The sequence below is a fragment of the Pristiophorus japonicus genome, chromosome 14 (assembly GCF_044704955.1).
Source record: "Pristiophorus japonicus isolate sPriJap1 chromosome 14, sPriJap1.hap1, whole genome shotgun sequence".
NCBI classification, from domain to species: Eukaryota; Metazoa; Chordata; class Chondrichthyes; family Pristiophoridae; genus Pristiophorus; species Pristiophorus japonicus.
The window spans coordinates 41,714,272-41,737,003 of NC_091990.1; the positions used below are offsets into that span (position 1 = coordinate 41,714,272).

The 22,732-nt window shown below is 46.5% G+C and overlaps 1 protein-coding gene across 2 annotated transcripts in view; it reads right to left on the bottom strand.

Moving 5' to 3' along the window:
* The window catches only part of LOC139279887 (transmembrane protein 35B-like), a 66,438-nt gene extending 44,291 nt beyond the window's left edge, over positions 1-22,147 (bottom strand). Inside the window, exons 1-2 of one of the 2 annotated variants that reach the window (XM_070899192.1) lie at positions 21,891-22,147; positions 5,585-5,759 (exon numbers count right to left, since the gene is read on the bottom strand). In XM_070899192.1, coding sequence (XP_070755293.1) covers positions 5,585-5,759; positions 21,891-21,998 — 283 coding nt within the window. In that variant the 5' untranslated portion in view covers positions 21,999-22,147. The remainder of the gene's footprint in view (positions 1-5,584; positions 5,760-21,890) is intronic. The other variant, XM_070899191.1, reaches the window with a different exon arrangement.
* Positions 22,148-22,732: the final 585 nt, after the last annotated feature.

The following is a 22,732-nucleotide window of genomic DNA, read 5'->3' on the forward strand; positions in this document are numbered from 1 at the left end:
TGTCAGTAGGGGAACGTTTAGGGAACAGTGATCATGGTATTATAAGGTTTAAATTAGCTATGGAAAAGGACAGGGAGAAATCTAGAGTAAAAATACTTAATTGGAGGAAGGCCAATTTCAGTGGGTTGAGTATTGATCTGGCCTGGGGATATTGGAATCAAAGATTCCTTTAAAGAGATGGTTCAGGTCTAGTCAACATACATTCCCATAGGGGGGAAAAGGTAGGGCAATCAAAGCCAGAGCTCCCTGGAAGACGAAAGAGATAGAGTATAAGTTCAAGCAGAAAAAGAGCACGTATGACAGCTGCCAGGTTGAGAATACAAGTGAGAATTAGGCTGAATGTAAAAAGATCAGAAGGGAAGTGAAAAAGAAAATAAGAGGGGCAAAGAGAGAGTATGAGAATTGATTGGCAGCCAACATAAAAGGGAATTCAAAAGTCTTCTCTAGGCATATAAATAGTGAACGGGTAGTAAGAGGAGAGGTGGGACCGATTAGGTATCAAAAGGGAGACCTACGCATGGAGGCAGAGGGCATGGCTGAGGCAGTAAATGAATACTTTGCATCTGTCTTCACCAAGGAAGAAGATGCTGCCATAGTCATAGTGAAGGAGGAGGTAGTGGAGATACCGGATGGGATAAAGATTGATAAAGAGGAGGTACTAGAAAGGCTGGCTGTACTTAAATAAGTAAGTCACCAGGACCGGATGGGATGCATCCTAGGTTGCTGAGGGCAGTAACGAAATCGTGGTGGTACTGGCCATAATCTTCCAATTCTCCTGAGATACAGGAGTGGTACCAGAGCACTGGAGAATTGCAAATGTTACACCCTTCTTCAAAAAAGGGAGTAAGGATAAACCCAGCAATTACAGGCCAGTCAGGTTAACCTCGGTAATGGGGAAACTTTTAGAAACAAGAATTAGTGACAAAATTAGCCATCACTTGGACAAATGTGGATTAATTAAGAAAAGCCATCATGGATTTGTTGAAGACAAATCATGCTTAACTAACTTGATCGAGGTTTTTGATGAGGTAACAGAGAGGGTTGACGAGGACAATGTGGTTGACGTGGTGTACATGGACTTCCAAAAGGCGTTGGACAAAGTGCCACATAATAGGCTTGCCACCAAAGTTGAAGCCTGTGAAATAAAAGGGACACTCGCAACATCGATACAAAATTGGCTAAGTGACAGGAAATAGAACGTAGTGGTTATCGGTTGTTTTTCGGACTAGAGGAAGGTATACAGTAGTGCTCCCCATGGGGTCGGTACTAGGAACACTGTTTTTCTTGATATATATTAATGACATGGATGTGGGTGTACAGGGCACAATTTCAAAATTTGCAGATGACACAATACTTGGAAGTATAGTGAACAGTGAGGAGGATAATGATGGACTTCAAGAGGACATAGACAAGCTAGTGGAATGTGCGGACACGTGGCAGATGAAATTTAATGCAAAGAAGTGAGAAGTGATATATTTTGGCAGGAAGAACGAGGAGAGGCAATATAAACTGAAGGGTATAATCCTAAGTGGGTGCATGAACAGAGAGACCTGGGGGTACATGTGCAAAATCTTTGAAGGCGGCAGGGGAGGTTGAGAAAATGGTTTAAAATAACATATGGGATCCTGGGCTTTATAAATAGAGGCATAGGGCAGGACTTTCAGCTTGTTGTTGCCTCTGTTTTCGCCCCAAAGGGGCGGCAATGGTGGCCGTCAGCTCTTCCAGGTGGGCAACCAGCTTCCCGCGCCCCGCCGGGGTTTTCGGGGCCGGTTTCGGCGGAGCATGGAGCATTACTGCCCAAAAGAGGTGAGCCAGTACACAACACCCCTGGTTGCGACAATGGCTCGATTTCTGGCTCCCGCCCGATCTATAGCTCTCCGTAGAGCGCCCTGCTGGGACTGCCTGTGACAGCGGGCGGCCCAACCTGTAGAGGCTGCAGTGAGGTAAGTAATGTCGACCTCAGGTATGTGTGATTGGGTTTTTTTGCAATTTATGTGGTTATTTATTAGAAATGTTTTTGGTGGGTTTTTTCAGATTTTTTCTCCCTAGAACTTTTTAGAGCGCTCCGAGGCCGGCTGTTTAGCTGGGGATTTCCCCTTGCTCAGCCGGCCTAGCGCCCTAAGAGAGGTGTCCTCCAGTAGCGCTCCGCCCCACACTCAGGGCCCTACTGCCGAATATTGCTGACTGAGGCGCAAACTGTTCTTGGGCACAAACTTTATCGCCCCGCCGCCATTACCGCCCCAAAATGAGCAAAGCCGAAAATCCAGTTCTATAAAGTACAAAAGCAAGGAAGTTATGATGGACTTTTATAAAACACCGGTTCATCCTCAACTGGAGTATTGCTCAATTCTGCGCACCACACTTTAGGAAGGATGTGAAGGCCTTCGAGAGGGTGCAGAAAAGATTTACGAGAATGGTTCCAGGGATGAGGGACTTCAGTTGCATGGATAGATCAGAGAAGCTGGGGTTATTCTCCTTAGAGCAGAGATGGTTGAGAGATTTGATAGAGGTGTTCAAAATCATGATAGGTCTAGAGAGAGCAGATAGAGAGAAACTATTCCTATTGGCAGAAGACACAGGTTTAAAGTGACGAGCAAAAGAACCAAAGGTGACATGAGGAAAAACTTTTTTTACGCGAGTGTTTAGGATCTGGAATGCACTGCCTGAAAGAGTGGTGGAGGCAGACTCAACAGTGGCTTTCAAAAGGGAATTGGATAAATACCTGGAGGAAAAACATTTGCAGGGCTATGGGAAAAGGGCGGGGGAGTGAGACTAGCTGAGGTGCTGTTGCAGAGAGCCGGCACGGGCTCAACGGGCCGAATGGCCTCCTTTTGTGCTCTAACCATTCAATGATTCTATAAATTCCAGGATTATCACCTCCCATGGAACTGTATTTCAGCACAAGATGGCACCTTTAAGAAAGAAGCAACGATTGCTGCCTTTGACTCAGGCTTCGTGCTTTAGTGCCACGAATCCATTATTTTGTAAATGGATTATAACTGATTATAATCGCTCAACCTTCGGTGGCCGTGCCTTCAGCTGCCTGGGCCCTAAGCTCTGGAACTCCCTCCCTAAACCTCTCCGTCTCTCTTTCCTCCTTTAAGACACTCCTTAAAACCTACCTCTTTCATCTGCTGTAATTTCTTCTTGTGTGGTTCGGTGCCAAATTTATTTGTTTTGTCTTATAACATTGCTGTGAAACGCCTTGGGACATTTTACTACGCTAAAGGTGCTATTTAAATAAACATTGCTGTTGTTGTATATTGTTCATCCCTGACTATCCTATACTCCATACACAGTGCGTCTCTTAATTACACAGCACATGAACCAGAATACTTAATACAATTAACCAACTGGTCGATTAAGTGTAAAGATGATCAATGAATGGAATTGTTACTCTGCATTTTCCTACTGTCTCACATAAACTGCATGCAAATTAGTCAGGGATGGTTAAGGGTTGTCACAGTGTGGCATCCTATGATTTTCATAACCCACTGTGACCAGCGTGAGTTTGCCTAGAAACAGTGAGATTTTTAAATACTGATGCACTTTCTAGCAAGGTTCACTGGATAATGAGCAAAAGTGGGAAGCCTGGTTGATTCTCCCCCGCCCCCTCTAGACAGCAGTGCAATCTGGGACTGAAGTCTGGAGTCAAGTGGAAGAAAGCAGTGGGGTTGGGAGGCAGAGGGGGATGTAACAGACGGAAGCCTGGGTGACCATCTGGATGCTTCTTCAGCGATTTGTCAGTTTTCAAAACTGCCTCCCGTGACATTAAGCTTCCTGCGTGTCCAATTGTCGGGAACATTCTGAGTTAGTATTTCAGGTTGATGATGTCCAGCATCTTACCCTGTCCAATTGCAAAGCACATTTCTAGACCAATGAAATGCACACATTATTCTTACACATCCTGATAATTGTCACTGACGGCCTTATCCGGTGCCCCATCTCACCCACCTCCCCTCCTGTGTGAAACCCTCATATGGCACAAGGATTGATTTCTCTAATACTCTACTCTTCAGCATCCCCGCTCCATTCCTCACAACCCGTTTAATCCACCTGACCTGAAACATTAACCGTTTCTCTTTCACAGATGCTGCCTGACCTACGGAGTATTCTCAGCATTTTCTGTTTTTAGCATGCGCAGTATTTCGCTTTTGCTGTCGGGAACATTCTGTCCAGCCTTCAGAGTGAATATTGGTTTGCCTTCAGAATGTGAACTAAAGAACCCTGAAGTGCACTGCAACGCTCCTTCTAACTGGGTGGCTGCTGCATTAAAACAGTATTCTGATTGGGCCACCTTCTGAGTGGTGAATCAAATGACTTGGGCTGTAGTGCTCTGGATTAAACAGAGGTTGTGAGGAATGGAGCGGGGAAGTTGAAGAGTAGAGTATTAGAGAAAACAATCCTTGTGCCTTATGAGGGTTTCAACAGCAGAGGAAGTGGGTGAGATGGGGCACCGGATAGGGCCGTCAGTGACAATTATCAGGAGGTGGATGAATAATATGTGCATTTCATTGGCCTAGAAATGTCCGTTGTGACTGGACAGGGCAAGATGCTGGACATCATGGGCGGCAATTTCAAACAAATGGTTTACCAGATCAGTTCAAAACTGGACAAATGGAAATCTGGATATTTAACATGATATATTGCAAGTATTAGGGAAGACAAGAAGCAAATAAATTCAAGGCTGCAGACTGTTAAAGTCACCAACACATATAAAGTTTTAAATTTTAAAACAAATTGAACGTAATACAGTATGGGTGGCACAAGAGGCTAGCTCACTAGCACACTGTTCTCCCACCTCTGGAACCTGGGTTCAAATCCATCCCAGACGGCTAGAATGAAAAAAGACTTTGTCCTTTGTTAGTTGTGAGCACGAGGATACGAGGTTCAGCTTCAATCCGTTTGTCCACAGCACAAACTACCCAATGCAATTCACTTACAGACTGCGCTGAAGAGGAAACATCACACTGATACAGTAAACAGGCAGTGGGGAGCAACTTTGCAACCAGCTGTGCTGTTCTTGGATGTGTTTTTTGCTAACAATGGGCACCCAAAGTGGCCTTCATGAGATGAATACAGATGAGGAAGGACATTCAGCCCATCTCACCTAATCCATCCAACAGGAAAAGCATACAGTTCCCGCCATCAATTAGCTCTTAAATGATGCTTACAGTTCTCTCCTCCACTACTCTTTGTGGATCTTGTGAAGAAATTCTTCCTGATATCGGTCCTAAATTTGCTCATCGTCAGTTGCCGCTTGTTCTATTTTCAATTTTACCCTGAAGTGATGCGCCAGGAATACCTTTTCTGTTCCATTAAAAATCTATCTGCAAGGTCCCCCTCATTCACCTTTGTTTAAGGATAGAGGGGCCCCATTTCTCCATTCTACCCTCACAATTCACTCCTCTGATTCTGGGAACTCTTCTCTGAAGTGCCTCCAGGACTTGACAGTTTCTCTGTCAGTAAAGTGGAGGAACACCAGAGATCCATTAACTGGTCAGTGTGCTCACAGCAGACCCCATTGTATTCACGGGTGGGTCCGGCTGAAGTGTATTTTACTGGACTTTATATAATTTCTTACCCATCATAACGACTGCAAGGGTAATAGTACTGATTTCCTGCAGGATTCCCTGCCCAATTGCCAGCAGCAAACCTCCAACCAATTCGACCCAGCCCACAGCCGTTAGGAAATGGAAGGGCTCTATCTGGAGACCGAACTCGTTTAACACTGTAGCAAAATTCACAAACTCAGCCGCCTGTTGAAGAAACACAGATAAAGGGAAAGAAAATCAACAACATTGTACGGCAAGAAGCAACGAACGTTAGAAATATAGGAAGAGGCCATTAAGCGAACAAGCTTGTGTCTCTTTTCTCAGATCAACCCCAGCAGCCCACCTTCTCATGATATCCCTCAATCTCTTCATCCCCCCAGAAACACATCCAATTGTCCTTTTAACCCATTTATACCATTTCCTTAAGTGGCCTCAACTAGTAACTTATTCCATAGCTACTACACATGGGATAAATGAGTTTCACTAGACTTCCCTTCTTACTCCTGACATACTCATTTCAGATTTGTGCCCCCTGGACCCTTTGCCACAGTGACCAATTTACCTGCATCAGCATCACCCAATCCTCCAGATGGGGTCTGACCAACTTTGCTTATGTTTTGCTTTAAAACTGTTACTTGTGAATTATCATCTAAACACGAAGGAGAATAGAAGAATATCACTTGGCCATTGGGGCCCACCTCCTGCCAGCCAGCTGAAGAGCAGTATGGTGGTGGCTGGTCACTGCACCTCCACGCTCTCTACAACACAGGGCACGTTGGCCTATAGGGGAAATTGGACAATCATTGAGGCGAGGGCTTTTAGTGCCCAGGAATGGATTTGTTTCCCCATTTTGTGTACCCAGTGTAAGTATCAAGCACACCCAAGCCAGGTATAGTGCAGTCAGCAGTCGGCACTCAGCCCCAATCTTAGAACACTCCCACTACAGAAATGAAAGAAAAAGACTTGGATTTATCTAGTGCCTTTCACGACCACCGGATGTCTCAAAGCATTTTACAACCAATGGAGTACTTTTGGAGCGTAGTCACTGTTGTAATGTGGGAAACATGGCAGCCAATTTGCACACAGCAAGCTCCCACAAACAACAATGTGATAATGACCAGATAATCTGTTTTTGTTATGTTGATTAAGGGATAAATATTGGCCGGGACACCGGGGATAACTCCCCTGCTCTTCTTTGAAATAGTGTCATAGGAACTTTTACGTCCACCTGAAAGAGCAGACGGGGCCTCGGTTTAACGTCTCATCCAAAAGACGACACCTCTAACAGTGCAGCGCTCCCTCAGCACTGCAGTCTCTGGAGTGGGACTTGAATCCACAACCTTCTAACTCGGAAGCTAGTGTGCCATCCACTGAGCCACAGCTGACACTTTATCACTTGTGACGTTATCACTTCCCACAATAGCCATCCTCCTGAATCTTTCGAATATACTTTCCAATTCGATGTTAACGCGTGCCGATCAGGTGCAGGTTTATGCAGAGTTCACTCCCATTTAGAACTGAGTTTCCACTGAGCAAGCTCAGACCATGCAGAGCCATTACAGCCAGTATCCCCTTTGTGTGGGCTGGATCCAAACACAGGCCACGGCGGGGGGAATGTCCACCACAGATTCTCTGAGACATACAGATACAACATACCTGAACTGTACAATTTGTCATTCAATCTCTCCATCCATCCACCATATCACAGACCTTCTCTTTTGTTCTTATCTCCCTTCCCCCCCCCCCCCCCCCCCCTTTCCCTGCCTCTGCACTCGCCTAAAACCGGATACATCTCTAACCTCTTCCAGTTCTGGAGAAAGGTCATCGACCCGAAAAATTAACTCAGTTTCTCTCGCCACAGATGGTGCTTGACCTGCTGAGTATTTCCAGCATTTTCTGGGTTTTTTATTTCAGATTTCCAGTTTCTGCAGCATTTTGCAGGTGAACCACAGAATCATTCATTTGTTCATTTTCTGAGAATTTGAGCCACAATTTCAAACACTGAGAAACTTTCACTGAAGACAGAGAGAACAAGCACCCACGTCCTATAATTAAAGAGGTTCCATTCTTTTACCTGCGCGTAGAATATTAAGAGAAAGGATTTCCTACATTAACTATTTACTGTCTTAAATGCACGTGTAAAGGTTTGGTTCTCTATAGCTAACAGAGGAACTCTCCCTCCCGCCCCCACTTTCTGACAAAGAGCTCCCTCTGAGTGAGGAAACTCTGCTTTAGATCTCCGCTCCAGGTTACCCTCTCCAGGGCACCGGCCGGTGCCACTGGTCCAAGAGTCACTCCTGTAATGCTGCTGACCACCTTCTGAATTTCCTCTCTCCACTTTGGCTATCAAGCTGAAGTGGGGAACTGTTGGTATTAACTCATGCTGCACCTTTATATTGCACATCATATTAGCCAACCCGCACTTCTTACTGCAAAGATTTTAATTCTTCCCTTAACTCCTGTTATATATGCAGACTATAGATATACTCTGTGTAGTCACTGGACAGTTGCACAAGATGGAGACTTGTTTACCTGATGTACTTTCAATAAGGTTTACACTGTGTATATACATGCTGGCACCACTAGAGGGTGCAACTGGTGGAGACGGGGATTTCCTGCCCTGGCGGCAGGGGTTGTATAAAAGGGGAGCCACCATGCGGCTGCCTCATTCTAAAGTTTGGAATAAAGGACCAAGGTCACTACAGTTTGAGTACAACACTTTGCCTCGTGGAGTCATTCAGAAGTACATTACGGACGTAATACCCTCCTCTCCCTGTATTGACGGAGTTCCACAGCCTGCAGCTGGCCCACGAGTACCTCATCCATGTGGCCATTTTTCCAGGTGCAGGCCTGGTCTATCAGGAGCTGAAATACCCATCTCTGCTATTTCTAGTGCCCTGGTTAACACACTCAAACTAAATTCCTGTGTTTTGCTATAATTTAAATGGTTACCCACAAAGTAAAAATAGTTTTTTATTCTTTCATGGAATATGGGTGTCGTTGGCAAGGCCAGCATTTATTGCCCATCCCTAATTGCCCTTGAGAAGCCACCTTCTTGAACCGTTGCAGTCCGTGCTGTTAGGGAGGGAGTTCCAGGATTTTGACACATCGACGATGGAAGAACAGCGATATACTTTCAAGTCAGCATGGCTTGGAGGGGAACGTGGAGATAATGGTGTTCCCATGCGCCTGCTGCCCTTGTCCTTGTCCTTCTAGGTGGCAGAGGATGCGAGTTTGGGCGGTGCTGCCGAAGAAGCCTTGGTGAGTTGATGCAAACACGTCAACCAGTGTGCTCAGAGATGCACACAGAGGAATGTCAAATTAAAGTACTGATTAATTTGTCAATAGTGAGGGTCATCACGTTTCCAGCATGGGTTGCCAGAGACAAACAAGGAGCCAATGACGCAAACCACGTGGCAGAGTTGAAACTCCTGCACGTTGAGTGCAGATCACATCCTGTGGGACAAATTGCTGTATTACACGAGGTCAGTGAGTTGAAATAAATCCCATCTGCTCCCAGTACCTCGTGCCTGACCTCGCTTTGAACTCATGAGGGAGGGAGACAGATTAAGGGATGCAACCAGGCAACCCATTGGGCTGCTGGGAAAATTGGAGCATCTAAAAGGTACAGTGGTCACATGAGTAGAAGTCTTGGAATAGTGTTGTCCCTTTTTAATTTTCTAATATCTTTTAACACGTCAGCCTTTCCAAAAATACATATGTATATATAGGTGGCGAGGAAAAGAAAAGTACAAAGGGGACAAAACCGCGACAGGCCAAAAGTAACCCAACGTCGAGGTATTAAACGGAGGCTGCGGGCTAGTGATGGAGCAACGCAGCCTTCGACCCCACTTTCTGGTTAGGGAAGTGGGCGTGATGCTACAGACAGGAGTGCGAGGAGGGCACCTCCTACAAGGTAGCAGTTCACCGTGCCCAACAGGAGGTGGCAGACCAGCCGGATGCTATGTACGATAGCCTGCAAGACCCGGGGACAGAAGCGGGAGAAGATGGCGGACTATGAAAGGAACCCAGCAAGCTGAGATTGCCCAACAGTACCACGTAGCAAATAGTTGGTGCAAAATTACATCATACAAAATGTTGCCTTTCAACCCATCCCACATGAATTGCTTGCCCACATGAAACTCCCACATAATCTTTATTGCTCAATAGCCTTGATGTTAACCCTCCATCCCCACAGTAGGCAGGAGGTTGAGGGGGCGGGGTTAAGCTCTAAACAAACAGGAAACAGGCCCCCAATCCGCCGTGTACGTGACCATTGCCGTTTTTCCGGCGGCGGACAGCAAGGTCTGCGAAAGGGAGGCAGGAACTGCTCCAAAAGGCAATTGTGGGTCAAGGGGAGCAGGGTTGCTCCACAAGCCCCTCACGGAAGCCTTCGGCCTCTCTTCTGCCGATCGTGGCCATTCTCTAACCCCTCCTGCCATCACATCCGATCCTCCCCGAAATCTGTAGCCTGCCCCAGGATCACATCCGATCCTCTCCCCCTCAAACCCCCACCTCAAGCGACGATTTGCAGCCTGACCCGTGATCACAATTGGTGGGGACCGACTGACCCATAGGGTCCCTGGCTGCGGCCTTCAGCCGCTGGTTTTCCCGCCCAGCAGCCAGACAGCTTGTCAATTTGGCCAGCTGCCGGGCAGAAAACAGAAGTAAAATATTATAACAAGGTCCTGCCATTATATTTGTCAGGACCTCCACATCCCAGCCTTGCCGGGATTCCCCCACCACTGCTACCGTGCTCCCCTACACCCTCCCAGTGAATATCGGGGCCAATATTTCAGCAGGGCGCACATTCAATCTGCATCAGACAATGGAAAGCCTTGCCACGCTCACGCCTTCCAAGAACTTCACACATTAAACCACCGTAGCACAAACATGATGACTTATGGACACCCACGATGGGCTTTTGGTTGGGCACTGGGCAGCCATCAATGACCTGGCAGTATGGGAAATGCAGTGCAGTGGGCAACTGTGTCATGCTATTCCGTGTGAAAGGAGGCCGATGCATCGGGCACCTGTTTGATCTGTGGGCACTACGTTGACTGATATTGCAGTGTTTCGAGGGACTAGCGACGATGATGGTTTTCTGTAATAAGGCACAGTTGAGGGCTGAACCCACCCTGTGCTGCAATTTGTTCGCGGGCGTGCTTGCTCCAGATGGCAAAAGCTCAGCAACTGGCATTCTGCTGAACGACAGGAGGTTGAGGCCGTGTCCTCAGACATTGGCAGCTCGGTGAGCCAAGGTCTGCACATATGTTTGGGGCCTGCTGATTTCTTAGCAATCCTTGTTTCATCTTGTACCATATAAACCACTAAAAAAAACAAATTTAGCACAAGGAGTAAACAAAATCATTTGTTTTGAAATGTTAAAAATTTGAATGTCATAAATATGAAATAAATCTTTAATAACGCTACACTAAAAAAATTAGAAAAAAATAAGCACAAAGTTTTTGCCACTTTAACGAGCTCCTGTGTGCATAAAGCTTCTGTTGATCCCATTCCAAACAAAGGGAAAGAGCAACGCTGGCACCAATACTGCCTTTTGGTTTTATGTGCTCCTCTAAATAAGGCTGAAACCTGAGGCAATGAGACTTGTTCATGACTTGTGCCCAAGTTCTCAGCGCTACAGGCTTTGCCCATCGCAGAAGGCCACAAGCTTTGTCTCATTGCAGTAAGCCATGGGCTTTGCCCCATTGCAAAAGGCCACAGGCTTTGCCCCATCGCAGTAGGCCACGGGCTTTACCCCATCACAGTAAGCCATGGGCTTTGCTCCATTGCAGAAGGCCACAGGCTTTGCCCCATCGCAGTAGGCCACGGGCTTTGCCCCATTGCAGAAGGCCACAGGCTTTGCGCCATCACAGAAGGCCATGGGTTTTGCCTCATCACAGTAAGCCATGGGCTTTGCCCCATCGCAGTAGGCCACAGGCTTTGCCCCATTGCAGTAGGCCAAAGGCTTTTCCCCAATCATATTAGGCCGCTCGGATAAGTGATGAGTTAGCACCAGTAGTACAGCAATACTGCTGGGCCACAGGAGCACATTATCTACCCACAGGTGCCAATTCCACCCCCCCACCCCCCCACCGCCCCACTGCCCCCACCTAATTCATGGGTGATCTCGCTAACTACAGTGCCTCAACAGTTGCTCTGGCTGAATTTGGGCTATCTTAGCACCGAGCAAGGATCAAATCAGAGACTTTGCTGGCCAGTATGCCTCAGCATGCAGGGCACCCTCATGGAGCTGCTTCTGGTGAAGATTCACCACGGAGATTTTTGACAAACAATAAAGTGAGTGCAGTAATCAATCCACGGAGATCATTTACATTAAAGAAGTTCCTTTTCTCACTCCAACTGAGCAATAAGTAATGCCCTCGAGTCTCCTTGGTGCAGGGCCAACCCCAACTCTGTAAATCTGTCTGGATTGAAGCTCAAAAAGCGAAGTGGTAATCAATAGTTATATCTCAGTTAAATGAACTGCTGCCAAAAGCTCCAACAGCACTCTTAGCCATAGAACTGCTGACAAACAAATCTATGAACAGTCGAACTTTGAATCCACCAATGTGAGGCTTATACCTTCACTGGTCATTAAGAACCTCAAGCCTTAAAATTATGCATATGAATATTAGTGTTCCAACATTCAAACACATTCATATGAAACTCAGCCTTCTCTTTTAATGGAATGGAGAAGGTAATTATTTGGACGCTAATAAAGCTAGATATAATTTCAAAGCCGAGTTTTAATAAACAACTCTCATTTCAGAGGCTACTTGCATCACTCTTGGAATCACTTAGATTTACTCCCACTCGTGTGGGGACCATAGCTCATGAATAATTCAGTCTGTTCTCTTCGACCATAATTTCACACCTCCGCAAATAGTACACCAGGGGGTGTTTAAGAATGAGCTGCCCGAATTTGGATTCAAACCTGGTGAGGTAAACCAAACTTTTTATTAAAGGGGAAACTCCATGCTGCAAATAACTTCAATAGACAAAACACTCACCCAATGCCTAGTCTTTTTTTCATTGAATTTCAGTTGAACAAAACAACCTTTGTGGTAAATATTTGCCATACTGAGAGCAGCTACTTATTGCGATAGGGAAATGATCATAAGAGCAAGCTTACGTCACCAGACAGACCATGTCACTCATTGCTGTTGAAACAGCATATCTTTCAACAGAGTGCGAGATATAATCATTAACAAGCACAGAAACATGAACTCTGCTTCTGTTTAACCATTAGTCATACTCGCTTTTCCAGAAATCTCCAAATTAAAAGGCTTCCCCGCTCACTTGCGCTTGCTCTCTTCCTCTTTCCAGCAATAAAAGAACATACAACTGGTAAAACACGCAAAGGCAGTACACTGCAGACCATATACAATTCACGGAAAATATTACAATTAATGCAGTTACAGCATTTATTTGATTCAAGTCTTCGGGGGCAATTTTGCTGGATACCTCAGGCGCTAAAGAATTAACGAGGTGGCCAAGATGGGGTCTTAAGCTGCAACCCTGGTTTAGCCCATGTTTAGCGTAAGATACCACCTTGGTAAAGGTGTTGGAAGCTTGCACTAGGAACAACCGCCCGTAGGCTTGTTAAGGGGCTGACTGACAATTAAAGTGTCTGCTAGCGTTCATTAAGGGGACTGCCTGCCATTTTGGTGTATAATGCTGCATTTAATGACCTCTCCTACAGCGATCAGCTGAACAGCAGTAAACAAGTAATAGCTTTGGGAATTTTGAGCATTACTTAAAAGGTATATCATTTTTTGCTGTTCATTTGCTACTTACTGGAGGAGGTTTGAAGAGGACTTTTGAAACACATCGGGAGATTTTCTGGGACACTTTGTCAAGACTTCACCAATGCTCTATCAGCATTTATTCTGGAAATTCTCTGAGAGCTATACCTAAAGAGAGTGAGTGCTGTGCTACTCTACCTTATAGGAGTTACCAGGAGAAAGGGAGTGCTTGGTCATGGGCAGTGAGCTCGGGGTCCCCCTTGGTCTGGATAGGTGATGAGGCCAGACCGAGCACCACCAGCTGCTACAGGAGAGACAGGAGGGTGAGGTGCATTCCTTCCCCCCTGTGAGTACAGGACATCCCTCCTCTGGACCTCCTCCACCAGGACCTCCAGTGCCGCCTCCGAAAACCTGAGAGCCCTCTCACACAGCCCCTGAGCCATCCTGAAAGCTGCCGCTGCGTGTTAGCCAGCCCACTCCAGACCTTCAGTGGAAGGTGAGTGCAAGGAGCTCACATATACTGCTCCACGAAAACTGTGTCTAATCGGTACCTGAGTGCTAAACCTGCAGGGGTCTGATTTAGCGCCTCTAGGCAAGATCAAATTATGGTCATCAGCAATTAGGACCAAAATTGTGTCCTTGAACCAAACTTTCAACAGGCATGCCTTATTAGCACAGCACCCATATAGCGGCTGTTTTCACCTTTTCACCAAAATAACCCCCTCAATCTGTAAATCTATGCAGAATGCTAATAATAAACTGCTCCGATCATTCAAACGTACGCCACGTTCTAACAAATCTGGTGGCATGGCCAGATGACCTCCTTACTCAAAAGGTAGAGGGTGAGCCCACAACCATGTTACAAAGTGGCATTTATCAACAGGGAGTGAGGACAAAGGCAAACAGATGGCACTAGATGAGAAGAGACTGCCGACCATATGGAAAGCAGCAAACAGTGCCACTAAGTACTGGAAAATCACAGAGAACAAGCAAAGGAACGGAAACAGCTGCAGCCAGATGGACTAAAGTTTCCTTCAGGGGGCGCACAGCTGTGAACACCAAATGAACAATAGGAAACATGTGGGAAATCAACAGATCAGGTTACCTATTTCCTTTCTTTGCTTGCTGAGGTCCCAAGCACTATCCCGGTACAGGTTGGACCTCCATTATCCGGGATGCCCTTATCCAGCACCACCCCTCGTCCGGCATGATTCCGGCAGCCGGGGGCGCACGCGCAGAACGCGGCCGACCTCCACCCCGACTTTGGGGCCGTGCCGACACTCGGCCCGCCAACACCCGCTGGGGCAGCGCCAACACCCACCGAGACTTCGGACCCTCCCCTCTCGGCCACTGACCTCCCCTCATCCGGTAGAATCCCTTATTCGGCACAGGCCAGGTCCCGAGTGCCGGATAAGAGCGGTTCAATCTGTATTAAGTTTACATTAAAGGAAAAGAAATAAGACCAGTTATTATAGATACACAATGATGGTCAGATAACGGTTTGTTTTGGCAAAACACATTTGAGACTGTTAGGAGGTAAAACTGCCCCGATTGGGGGCAGTAACCTGCTTGGGGCGGGGCTTTCTGCACCCGGCGTGGAAGTCCCGCCCCAGCCGATGAATTGGGCTTACCTCCCCGCAAAGAAAGTAGAGCGCAATCTCACACGCTCCACTTCCTGATGGGGCGGGACCAGCGGCGCTAACAGGGCGCGATCGGGACATCCCTCCCCTTCACTTAAAGGGGAGGGCCGCTGCGCGCTCTGCAAGGCCTCTGATGGTCTCCACTGGACCACCAGGGCAGTGTGGAACCGGGCCTGCAGCCCGGCACCCAAAACAGAGTGCTGGGCTGCACGATGGAGGCCCGGACCACGCTAGGCAGCCATTCTAGGAGCCGACCAGAGAGTCGGCAAAACATCAAAGATGGTGGCGCAAACGTCAGTCAGCCAGCAATTTCCTCCGCGTGGCGCTGAGGTGTCGCCGCACACGGCGATGACGTCTACGCTGGTTGTGCGTCATTCCAGGGTGCTACCCATGGGGTGCAGCACTGCTGTGACAGCGCCTCCGGGCAATTTCCCAGGAGCCAGTAGCACCCCCCCACCCCCCCAAAAAAAAAATTCCGCCCCGTCAGCGCCCCCCCCAGAGGCACTAACGAGCATCGCAAAAAGGGGCAATAATATTTATAGAAAATGTGTAAATAGGTCACAATAGAAATTGCAGCTGTGCTACATACCCATTTTATAAATGAAAGGCTAATAGTAAAAGCTTTGGGGTCAGATGTCAGTAAACATGCTCGATTATCAAACAGTCTGAAGGCTCTAGATCACGTGGTTAGAATCCCATTGGAAATACACGCAGAATCCTTGAACACAGATTTCTGTGTAGAATTGGGTTATACTGACATTGCCAGTTAAACCTGCTGACAAATAGCCCAAAATAAGTGCCAGGCTACCACTCAGCTAAAGTGCCTGAGAAGCTTTTCCATGAAAGGATGTAAAGGAGTACAAGTGGCCCAGAATCAGGCTGCTCACCAGATGGGCAGTCTGCTGAGAGCAGTGACTAAAAGTGATATTTCAGTATGTGTGAGTCAGCACATCAGAGACACAACATGGGAATCCATGACTGATGAGAGTTGCTACAAAATGAATAAAACCAGTTAAGACATTGGGCTAGAAATTCATCTTGGGCAGTGATGCATAACGGGCAGTGTCAGTATTCCAGATAACGCTGCGTATAATGGCCAGCCAATCCAATACCGCCCGCTTTGTCCCACCGCCCGAGACAAATTTCTAGGCCACTGATCCTTAATGTGTATTAAAAAACTTAACATAAAATGTAGCTTTTACTTTAAGGAATGTGGAATTTATTGGCTAAAGTGCTGTGTATTGAACGGAAAAAGTATTTGAATGCACAGAGTGTGATGTTACTCCTATAATATGTGTCATCCATTGAGAAACTCTCCAGAAGACAATTCTAACGTTGGGACACAGAGACTAAAGCACCTTAAAGAGATGAGCGATACAAGATTAGGAAACTTACAGACAGAAAAGGTACAAGAAATGATCCATTCTACATGAAGCAAAGTGCAAAGTCCATAAGCATCAAAAACTCCCAAAATTGCCAAGAAGTATTTCCAATTTAAAATAATTGCCGATTACTCCATCAGCCTCTGAAATGGTCACTCACTGACTCAATCACCAAATACAGGGCCAATAATTTCGCACAGAACTATGTCAGATAATGGCCCAAGTCTTGCAGTTCTCACAAGGCCAGTTACAAAGCTAAATTTCTGTTGCAGCCTGATGCAGTTCAGATTCTAGGAGAGGTGATACCAAGGTGACCTGCCCAAGTTGCTCTCCTATTTTGATATTTCTTCCTCAACAGTTGGCCAAACCCTCTGATGTGTAAAACTGCAGTGCAAATATACACAACAGTGCCATCAATGTATACTCTCATAAATGCTGCATTAAGAAACTGTGCAATGACACCTATAGACTGCTGTACAACCTTTCTCTTTAAAGAATTTTCAAAGAATATGTTTTTACCTTGACTCTTAATGATTGGCTGCCGTGATGTTTGGATTTGCAATGACTGTCATTAATTACTGGTGTTGGGGCCGAGTTGCTTCAGTATACTCGCATCTATTTTCCAAATGCACTGATGTACTGAACAGCTCAACATGTACAGTGGGCCACAGGAAGAGGCAAATCATAGATCTGCCTGGTCTATGGAGAGCAGGTCATTTGCTTTGAGGAGTGCCAGTGATGATGGCAGAACCACTCAACACAAGAGAAAAAAAATCACTTCAGATCCAGAGGTCAGCCATCTGGGAATGGTTAAGGAGAAGCTAAGGAGGGACTGGTAAACTTAACGATTCCCAGCCCACACCACCTCCTGAAGTATAATAATTACTTAGAGAGACACTCCAACTCTCTTTATCTCCACTGCACTGAGATCTTTCTTTCTTCTCTCCCCTTTCTCGATTCCCCTTCCCCTGCTTTTCTCTTCAGCAGCACTGAGCTCTGAAGATTATTATGGTCACAGAAACTTATGGGAAAATCTATGCTGAGCCATAGGAGGGAAAATTAGGAGGGATTTTACCAAAAGCTTAGTCAACGAGGTGAGTTTAAAGGAAGGTCTTAAAAGGAAGAGCAGCAGAGGGGTTTAAGGCAGGAATTCCAGAGTATGGGGCCTAGTCAGAGCTGCCAATCATGAGGCCAGAGGAATGTGGGGGGGGGGGGGTAAATGCACAAGAGGCCAAATGATTAGAACAGAGTTTGAAGGGAGGGCGTGTAGGACTGAAGGTTACAGAGGAGGGGTGAGGCCATGGAGAGATTTAAACAACACCATGCGTCTATATTGTACCTTTAACCTAGTAAAACATCCCAACGTACTTAAACACAATAATTTTAAATTTGAGGTCAATTCAAAAACAGTTTGGTAAACTCTCAAATTACAAATATGTATATTGATTAAAAAAATGAGACAAAAAAAAATCAAAAACAGATGGAGCCCTATCTTTAATATGGCACGGTATTACACATCTTTTCAGCCCATAACTGGGAGTAAAGGTTTCTGCCCTTGCTCAGATGTCTGCTTTTAGTTTTGCCAGTGGCAAGAACTCGAATTTTGTGGGTAGACGGCCAAATTTCCACGACCGGTGAATTTAAATCACATTGCCCAATAGGAAAGATCCCCGGCACAGATCCAAGTCTGTTTCTCCACGTGGCAATGGCTCAGCCACAAACCCCTGTCTAACAATCACCATTACAGCTGGTTAGGTGCAATTTAAGCAGCAGCTCCATACTGAATTTATCTAATTGCATCTCACAGGGGAAGGACATACTCCTTTTATGAAAAGGGGAGAATTTACACATACTCTTGAAATACAAATGTGGGCAACACTGGAGGATATTGCAAGTTAATGACTACACCAACTTTTCCTTTTCTGGTTTTATTTGCAGCTTCGTTGCAAACTGGATAATCTTAAATTCCATCCTATTTTTGACTGTAAACATCACTATCTCGGTTGCCAAAGTCGTAACAAGAACAGGAATGCAGCTGCAGGAGCAAAGTGCGTATTTTTCAAAACAATATATGGTGTTCCCACACAAGGGGAAATGTTTGCATGCAAACTCAGTTCCTGGAGCAGCCCACTGCAAAACTCCTGCTGTTTCACTGCCCCTGTGAGCACTGTTTGAGTGACAGGTTCACTTTGAAAGAGTTTTGCACAATATCCAATCCCAGGATGGCGTTGACTTAGCTGACCAAAATGTCAGGTGGGATGCTATAATTGACAGCAGTGCCTTTGGTTGGAGGAGGGAAACATATCTAACCATGGTTCCTACTCCTGGACTAGTGTCCAATGACTCTGGCTGAGTTTGTAAATGTCCAGTGAAAAACAGGATTGAGCTTGGTGCCCTCCACAGCTAAACAGCCACTGGCACTCATTTTTTGTGCCACACATGAAAAAGTGAGCCAACATCTTCGGGGACAAAGGATAAACTTGGCCTTTCGTATTTAAAAAATATCTCAAACGTGCCTTGTGCAATGTTGCGATGAGGAACTCACTGTTCCAAGACTGCACCCTACCATTCTGTGGCTGCGCCTCCGATATAATGGGTCACTGTGCCAGCTCTGCACAATGAAAATCCAGGTATTACAGATGAACTACCTGTAGTACCCCCAGACAGACACATGTATGAGGAGAAGCCAATCAGGAATGGCCCTGGAAATACCCAATCCCAAGGCTTTCTGAGAAACAATCGCAAGAAGGAGTACAATAATCCAAGCAAAAATTGCTGGGTCTCTCTTTTCTTAAGCACGCGACAAAAGACAGGACCTCTCTCTACAAAGGAGCAGGCCTTATGCTTTGCCAGAGGGAAATGACGTATATATTTCACTTCAATCCTCTCTTTCCTTATCCTCCCTCTTTCCCTTATCTTCTCGTCCGCTCTCCTCGTTACTTTCACCCATGCTTTCTGGGCCGATGTTGGAACTATTGATATTTAGCTTGTCTCTATCCGTGCAGCAGAGCTGGTGTCCAGTCGTCTTGGTTAATCCTTGCCACTGGACCTAGCTCTGTCAAGCCCGTGTGGTGGCTGGTGTGCAACGCCACCACACATTAAAAAAGTCCACGAACAGGCAATTTCCACCCTTCAACATGTAGTTGGTGACCTGGAATATTAGGTCCTTCATTGAACCACCTGTGAACTCATCCCTTTTTGGCGTGGCAGCAAGTCATCTTCGATACAAGGGACTGCCTATGGTGATGGTGAGCCGCCATAATCAAGCTCTGGTGGCACAGACTTATGCTATGCTCACCCTACATTCTGGACCTTTCGCCCGTGTCTTTCTCCTGTGTTTCTCCTAACTCTGGTCATGCCTTCTCATTCTGTCCATGAGACCCACCTCCTTGTTATCTTGACCCCCTTCACACTAAACTGCTGACCACCCAACAACCTTTCCTGGCCTCCATGCTCGTTGATATTGTAAATGCTTCCCTCTTCTCCGCTGCTGTCACCTGCCATTCCAAAACTGCCGCCATCACCCACCCGTCAAAAAACCTACCTGAACCCCTCTGTCCTGCAAACTACCAACCCATCTCCAACCCACCTTTCTTCTCAAAAGAATGTGCTGTTGCCTCCCAAATCCGTATCTATCTTTCCTGCAACTCCAAGTTTGAATTGCTCCAAATCAGGATTCTGTCCCTGCCACATCACTGAAATGGCCCTAATCAAAGTGTGACCGTGATGCCTTACCCTTTGTCATCCTCCTCGATCTCTCTGCAGCCTTTGACACATTTGACCATACCATCCCTCTCTCCATTATCCAGCTCATGGTATGCCCTTGTTTTGTTCCACTCTTACCTATCTGATTGTAGCAACAGTATCGCCAGCAATGCCTTTTATTCACACACCTGCATTCTTACTTTCAGAATTTCCCAAAGATCTGCCGTTGGACCCCTCCTCTGAAGATCTAGAGATAGGTGCTCAGCTCACACGTACACTAATGACACCAGTTCTATCCCTCCACCATCTCTCTCAATCCCACCACTACTTCTGTGCTGTTAGACATCTAGCCTTGGATGAGCTGCAATTTCCTCCAGTTACATATTGGAATGAGCACAACCATCATTCTCCATAAATTCCATACCAGAGCCACTGATTGCATCGCTCTCCCACCAGTGTCGCAGCCTGAACTGGATGTTCACAATCTTGCCATCATAGTCGGTCCCAAACTGAGTTTCCGACCCCATATCTTCTCCATTACAAAGACTGCCTACTTCCACCTCCATAACACTGCCCGCCTCCATCCCCTGTCTCAGTCCATCTGCCACTGTAACCCTCAAACTTGCTTTTGTTACCTCCATATTCAACTGTCGCAATGCTTTCCTGGTCGGCCTCTTATGTTCCACCCTCTGTAAACATCAGCTCACCTAAAACTTTGCTGCCCATATTCTAACCGGCACCAGGTCCTGCTCAGCCACCACGCTTGCCCTTGCTGACCTACACTGGCTTCCAGTGCCCCAACATCTCCAATTTAAATTTCTCGTCCTCATGTTTAAATCCATTTGCGGCCTCGCTGTAACCTCCTCCAGCCCTATAACACCACAGAACTCCCTGTTCCTCTGACTCTGATCTTTTGAGCAGCCCCCATCCCTTCGCTCCAACATTGGTGTCCATGCCTTTAGGCCCCACACTCTCGAATTCCCTCCCTAAACCGGTTTACCTCTCCACCTCCCTCTCCTCTTTTAGGATCCTCCTTAAAACCCATTTCTTCAACCAAGGTTTTTGCTCACCCCTCCTAATATCTCCTTCTTTGGCTTGGCATCCATCTTTCTCTGATCGCTCTTCCATGAAGAGCCTTGTTTTAAAAAGGAGGTGCTGTAAATGCTCCACCCCTCTGATCACTTTCGAAAGTCGCCTTGGTCCACTTCCCTCTAACCACTAATGTACCTCTTTTTTTTATCCTTTAAGAGCCTTGGGAGATTTACTGCTTGAAAAACTCTATTAATGCAACTTCTCAGTGGTGCTGGTCATTGACATTTACCCATTGCCTCTCAGTTATTTTTCATTGTTTCTCACTCTTTTTCAAAAACAAGCAAAATTGCTGATGGTTAGATCCTGAGTCCCTGGACGGTGTGCACTCAGAGAGCTGCACTCACATGTTCATGTTAAAGACATCGCCGCCCTCACTCCAAAATGTGAAACTCACTCGGTGCAAACTGCGGGCTGCAATAAGCCCCAAACTCCGTTTGAAAATTGCAAAGCACCTGGGAACATTATGGTTGCAGTGAATGCAAAATTCGACACGTTTACAGAACAGGAAAGTTGCACATTCAGGCTGATCGGGTCATTGGTTTTAAAGTGTTGCACAAACCTGCACCTTTCTATTGCTCGATCCTGATTCTTATATATTTGTTTTTCACATTGCACCGAGAGCTTCCCAAAATTCACCAGCTTCACCGCCCCCCCCCCCCCCCCTCCGGTCATTAATTTAGCGCCAAATATGTCACAGCAATACCGAGCGCTACAGCAGCCCCGGGGTCGGCTCGGTGCGCCCCCCTCCCCAGCGCTCAAACCCACCGACTGGGCGTACAGCCCGGCGGAGATCCAATCCGTCAGCTTCATTATCCCAATGAGCATGAAGGCAAGCCCCAGAACGACGCGGAGAATCGTGAACACAAGCACCATGATCGGCGACTCAGCAAAGACACCCGCAACAAGGTGCAAGGGTTCTTAAAAGGACACACACGCGCGCGCTCTGCCCACCAGCCACTGGCTCTGCAACCACTGGCCCAGCCCACCAGCCACTGGCCCTGCCCACCAACCACTGGCTCAGCCCACCAGCCACTGGCCCAGCCCGACTCTGGGCATCTGGCCCTCTCTCACCCCTCACTGCAAGTCCACTCATCCGCAGCAACTTTTTTTTCTGGTTTAAAATGTGACATACTTTTTCATGCATCTAATTTTTTAAGTAAGCATTGCTCCCTGTTTTTTTTAATAGGTTTTCAATGTGTTACACTTTTCTAATAAATCTCACTCCTGATGTTCACTCCTCCTCTTACGTTGACTGTTCTACTCACAGCATGTCCATATGTTTTTCAGTACACGCTGAACATGCTAGCATTGCCACCCATCTGGATTTTGGCTGGTCAGTTTCAGACTTCGTTTTTTTATTCTTATTTGTTTAAAAAAATTTAAAACCAGTTATCAGCTGCCTCCTCCGCCCCCCCCCCCCCCCCCCCCCGGCAACACACACACACACACACTATTTACAGTATGTTCACTGCTACAAAAAGGGCCAGAACTTGTGGCCCAGCTTCCAATTTAGAACTGGGATCTGATCCTGGAATCATCCAACTCCTCCAGTTCGTTAGAGTCAGAGCAGGAACACGACATCAGCCTAAGAAACAAAATCAAATTAA